The sequence below is a fragment of the Cornus florida genome, unplaced genomic scaffold, assembly GCF_030987335.1.
Source record: "Cornus florida cultivar Cherokee Brave unplaced genomic scaffold, ASM3098733v1 CherokeeBrave_3.0.0_Hap2_Chr08, whole genome shotgun sequence".
In the NCBI taxonomy this organism is placed as follows: Eukaryota; Viridiplantae; Streptophyta; class Magnoliopsida; order Cornales; family Cornaceae; genus Cornus; species Cornus florida.
In genome coordinates, this window is record NW_026775578.1 from 6,728,449 (window position 1) to 6,734,522 (window position 6,074).

Consider the following 6,074-nt stretch of genomic DNA (forward strand, 5'->3'; position numbering starts at 1 on the left):
TCAGACGATTCCAAGGTGGTTAGTCAGGTTTTTAGTTGGGACCTACAAAAGCTTAGCTGTGATTGTTACGTAAGACCAATGGGAAGGACACGGTGGACACAAGGAAACAGTCATTCGTTTGGGTATGAGTCGCAGGCCAACACGTGTTCAAAAAGGAACGTGTCAGAGCTTTTGGTTTTGATTTGCGTTAGCGTAAACCAAGATTATGGAATCTGGACGACATGTATGTCCAGATTCAGTTTTTCCACTCTCTCATTCTATATATTAGCCCCATTCTCCGTGTCTCTCTTCCACCCTCAATTCGTGGTAATCCACCTATAGATATAACTTCTCACTGCAGCCTATTGTTATTCTGAACAAAGTGTAAAGAGAGAAGAGAAAGTGTAGAGAGAGAAAAAGTGCACACAGAGAGAGAGAGAGAGAGAGAAAGAGAGAGAGAGAATGGAAGGAATTAGTTCAATGAAGAGTTCTAGGAAAAAGGAAAAAGATCTATTTCACGTAATTCACAAAGTTCCTTCTGGCGATGGTCCTTATGTTCGAGCTAAACATGCTCAGGTGTGCCTCTCTCTCTCCAAAATTATCACTATTAGAGCAATTAATATCTTGTTTTGGTGAATACATATATATAATCATCTCATATATTATGAATTTCACAATTTAAATCTTGAAGTATGTAAAACAATTGATTTATTCAACACCTATTTAAAAACACTGATTTTTTTTTTTTTTGGGAGGCTTTTTTTGAACTTTTTGATGCGTTTCGTCGCATTCCCCTTCCTGTGTCTAGGAATTCCCTTCCCTGTACCATACTCATTTCAACCTTGAAGCTCACTTATTTTTAAGGAGCCTAAAATATTCCTTAATAGAATGATATTATAAATGTTCATAATAATAAATCATGCGTGTACAACTGTCAAATTTAAAAAATTGAGTGCTATAACATAATTTTATGTATAATTTTATAGTGAAGTTCACGAGTTAGAATTTGAAGAACCAACACAAATCACAAAGTAAACCATTAAAACTCAAATCTTCTGGTTGATTCTATCACAAAGGTCAACACGTCTCAGATCTCCATATCTCCATATTGATTCTACCATAAAACTCAACTATAGTAAAAACACCCTGTTGATGAATAAACCATCACACCTCATATCTCCAAATTTATTGATTCTAACATAATGGTTAAATGATATTATAAATGTTCATAATAATAAAACATGCATGTAGAATAGCCAAATTTAAAAATTTGAGTGCTATAACATAATTTTATATCAGTTAAGTTCACGAATTGAAACTTGAAGAACCAACATAAGTCTTAAAGTAAATCATTGAAATTCAAATCTTCAAATTGATTCTATCATAAAAGTCAACATGTCTCAAATCTCTATATTAATTCTATCATAAAGCTCAACTATAACAAAAAAAACACCCTATTGCTGAATAAACCATCACACGCTCCAAATTAATTAATTCTACCATAAGGGTCAAATGATTACCGATTACCCTACTTACAATTTTCATCCTAGAGATCTCCAAAACCAACTCTTTTAAAATTTTCACTAAGTGAAATGAAATTCCATTATTGTAGTTAGAGAAACCGGAAACTTTTCTCTTTTTCGCCATACATTGCTTGTAAGAATGACCAATTGACTTTTACTTATTTGAAAAATAGAATAAAACGATTGATTATAATTTTCTAGTTTATTGACCCTTTTTCGGTCAGCTATTGCAGAGGGTTCAATTTAAATTGTTTAACATAAAATATTAAATACAAACATTATACTCCTATCCATTTTTTGTTGAATTAAGAAGTCATTACCACATAATATATGAAGCAACATCTCGACCTATTAAAGAAATTCTCCATTCATTTGCTTCTGGAAGAATGTTCAAGACGCGGTATGTTCCAGGGTTGTTGACTCACCTTTCTTTTCTTTTTTTTTTTTTTTTTTTTTTTTTATGGATGTATAAATTAAATAAATTATTTTTTTTTGGTAAATAACAAATTATTTTCTATATTATTCTTAAACTCCTTGTTTTTTTTTTTTTCTTTTTTTTTTTTTTTTTTGGAGATTTATGAACTTTAAATAAAAAAGGAATCAAGACCAGATCCTTTCAAAGCAAATCTTTAATATATATATATATACAGCGTCAGGCATATATGCGAATGCTGATACAGTCAACATTTTCTAGTTCAAGAGACCCAGACTTGAAAATAGAGGATATAAATGTAATTTGATTTTTGGGTGGTACTCCATCGTCTACAGAGAATACGGCTGTGAAATCACAAGCTTAATCACCCATTAATCTGCACCTTTCATTTTGTGGTTGCCGTACTATTCCTAACATTATTTTGCTTTATTGTGGGCCCAACTACTCCATCAATTCACGGGACTTATATATATATTTTCTTCTGAGAAATGCATAATTGCCTCTTTCATTCAAAATTTGCGTTATATTTTGGACCTATCCATTATTATCCCATCTTTTTTCTACTGGCTCCCACAATTCTTATCCTATGATTCCCATCTTCTTCTTCTTCTTATACATGCTACTTTTTTTTTATTAAAAAAAGGTGAATTATATGCCAATTTTGGAATCCAAATTGTTATTCATGTAATCGCTCTCCTTATACATGTAACATATCTACTTTAATTAATTTCAATTATGACTTAAATCTTCAACTCTTTTTTAAAAGGTGCAAAAAATGTGACCCGCTATAGTTTAATTAATTAAAAATTCATAAAAATGGGACCAATTACACCTACTTGCAACATATATAACATATACTCGATTTTATTACATCATTGTGATATGCCATTCTCAACCGTTAATATTATATAGACAACTTTAAATGAATGAGGGTATGACACTATTATACTTATTCTTGCAAACAACTCTAGGTCCCTAGGACTATCTTAATTACCCATCAAACCCAAAATGATAGATTGATATATGTTGTACATTTAAAATAATAATAATAATAATAATAATTGATACTAAGGGATTAGCTTAATCTTATGTAATGAAGTATTCTTCAATCTTAAGGGATTGGCTCCAGTGGTGCTAGAACTATTAGAGGCCATGACTGCGGACATAATTTGAGTTTTACCCGATTTGTGTGGAGGGATTACTTTGCATGAGTTCCGTAAATTAGTCGAGGCGAAACCCCCCGACACCCCAGATATCGAAAAAAAATAAGAATATCTCACTAGTAAACATTGAGAAACCATTATATAGCATATAACTTGGTGTTTTTTTTTGTTTTTGTTTTTTTCAACTATAAATAGATTCCAAATAAGTGATTCTAGCACCGCGTACCCTCATATATCAGTTAATATTTTTTCTATTTTTTTAAAATAATAATAAATAAATTGCTTGTGATCATGAATTCAGCTAGTTCAGAAGGATCCAGAAGCAGCAATAGTACTGTTTTGGAAGGCTATAAATGCGGGAGATAGAGTGGATAGTGCCCTAAAGGACATGGCAGTTGTAATGAAGCAATTGGATAGAACTGAAGAGGCCATTGAAGCCATCAAGTCTTTTAGGGTTCTTTGTTCCAAACAAGCCCAGGAATCACTTGATAATGTCCTCATCGACTTATACAAGGTATATATGGACTATACATTCGTATTTCCTTAATTAGCTATACGTAATATCATATGCAAAGATATGTGTGTGTGTGTGTGTGTAGGCATTAATTACACTAACATATAATATTTTAATTTGTAGAAATGCGGCAAAGTAGATGAACAAATAGCATTGCTAAAGCAGAAGCTTAGGTTGATCTACCAAGGAGAGGTCTTCAATGGAAAACCCACAAAAACTGCACGCTCTCATGGCAAGAAGTTTCAAGTTTCCGTCAAACAAGAAACTTCACGAATATTGGTACGTATATATGTATTTGTTTACACAGACCATTTTTATCTTTGTTTATTCTCGTGCACTGAATTTATCATTTTTTATTTATCACAATACAAAATAATAATAATAATGATAATAATTTAGAACTCATTGATGGTAAAATTTTGGGTTAGCACATCATAGGATGTCAACACAATTATTACAACTTTTAAGTTTATAATAATAATCTTACCACATAAGATTTCAACATCTACTCTCAATTTCATTATATGGTCACATGCAAAAAAAAATTTGGGGGAAAAAACGGTCCCAAATGGTCAATTCAACATGAAGATATCATTCAGATGGTATAGATCCTTTATAGACATGACTTTTGCTTCTGATGTACATTTTTTCTCCTTTTTTTTTTTTTTTTTCTTTTTTAACCAACCACAAAACTTTGACCTAATTTCAGAGTTAAGACCTCAAACTATTAGGATAAAGTAAAATCAATAAATATAAATTGAGAATATAATGCATACAACACCCAAGAATATAACACTATAAGAAAGTAATAATATTATATTTATTGCATTCTCAAGTAATAAGATTAGAATGTATTGTATTGTCATGTAAAGAATGTCACATACAACAAAGTTTAGTTAAAACACTTATAAAGGGGAGGACATATCCGAATTTACTTTAGATATCAACGAAAACCAGAGGCACTGATTCTCTTATTTTCACCGAACCTCTCTCATTTTCACCGAATTGAAGTTGGTTTAGATCATCCTAATCTCAGTGGATACATACACACATTTTATAGTTTTTGGATTTATTTATATGAGTTGAAGTTATCAACAGATAGATTCATTAGTTTTTGGACTCATTTATAGATTCATTAGGTTTTGGACTTATTTAAAGATTCATTGATTTTTGGACTTATTTAAAGATTAGTCAATGTCATCACCCGATTGTTTCATTTGTGATCCTAAAATATATATACTAACAATTATTTTATTATATTTTGGTCACATCTATGATAATGGAGTATAAAATTATACATTGCCTACCATACAACGTGTCAAATCGTGATCATCAAAATCATATAATTCCGAATTATATAAAAATTTCTTTACCACGTCAGTTGCTTGAATGTATTGTTATCTCAACAAGTTCGTCTTGTAAACATTGCAGGGGAATTTGGGCTGGGCCTATATGCAAAAAACGAACTACATGGCCGCGGAGGTGGTGTACCGGAAAGCCCAAATGATCGACCCAGATGCCAACAAGGCTTGTAACTTGGGCCTGTGTCTGATAAAGCAAGCCCGGTATGACGAGGGCCGATCAGTTCTTGAAGATGTATTGCAAGGTAGACTTCCAGGTTCTGATGATTTGAAATCCAGAATTCGGGCAGAGGAATTGTTACTAGAAGTTGAATCCCGGCAGCCTCCGAATGAAGTGTCAAATTTTATCGGGCTTAATCTTGAAGATGATTTTGTTGATGGGCTTGAAAAGCTGATGAGTGTATGGGCCCCATTGAGATCCAAAAGGCTTCCAATTTTTGAAGAGCTCTCTCCATTTAGAGATCAGTTGGCCTGTTAGAGTTTTGAATTTTTTTCTTTGTAAAAATAAATAATATAGTATGTAAAATGCTTGTAGTATAAAAATATATTAGGTTGGTTTTTTTTTTTCTTCAGATTGCAATGGTTCAAAACTTAATTTATACCCAGAAGAATCTCAATAAAACAAAATGAAACTTTTACTTTTCATATTTTATTTTTTCAAAATCATATTTTTATTTTTCCAAGTGAACATGCCTTCTACACATATTCACACCGTCGACTGAGTCTCTTGAGCTATCCATAATTCATATCACTTCTCTTACTCTTTCTTTCTCTAATTTGATTTATATGTTCTAATAGTATACCAAGAGCACTGCAACACTCGACAATCATATATATATACATTTTTTTGGCTATTTCAATTACGAGTGCCTAACAAGAATTATTAATTAGGGTGAAATACCTCGACTTCTTCTAAGGTTTATTCAAATATTTTCCCTGAAATTATTGTCAAAGTAACCCTTAACCTCCTTTTGTCCAAATACTCCATATCTCTTGGCTGAAACTATTGTCAAAATAGCCTCCAACCTCTCCTGAGATTTGTCAAGAATAACCCGACACCGCTTGAGGTCTGTCCAAATTTCTCTGAACAACCATAACCTT

General features: G+C 31.9%; 1 protein-coding gene across 1 annotated transcript; it reads left to right on the plus strand.

Moving 5' to 3' along the window:
* Positions 1-222: 222 nt before the first annotated feature.
* Positions 223-5,543, plus strand: LOC132269118 (protein SULFUR DEFICIENCY-INDUCED 1-like). The gene is made up of 4 exons (XM_059770158.1): positions 223-555; positions 3,400-3,612; positions 3,736-3,891; positions 5,044-5,543. The coding sequence occupies exons 1-4, from the start codon at positions 442-444 to the stop codon at positions 5,449-5,451; spliced, it is 891 nt and encodes a 296-aa protein (XP_059626141.1). The 5' UTR covers positions 223-441; the 3' UTR covers positions 5,452-5,543.
* The last annotated feature ends 531 nt before the right edge of the window (positions 5,544-6,074 follow it).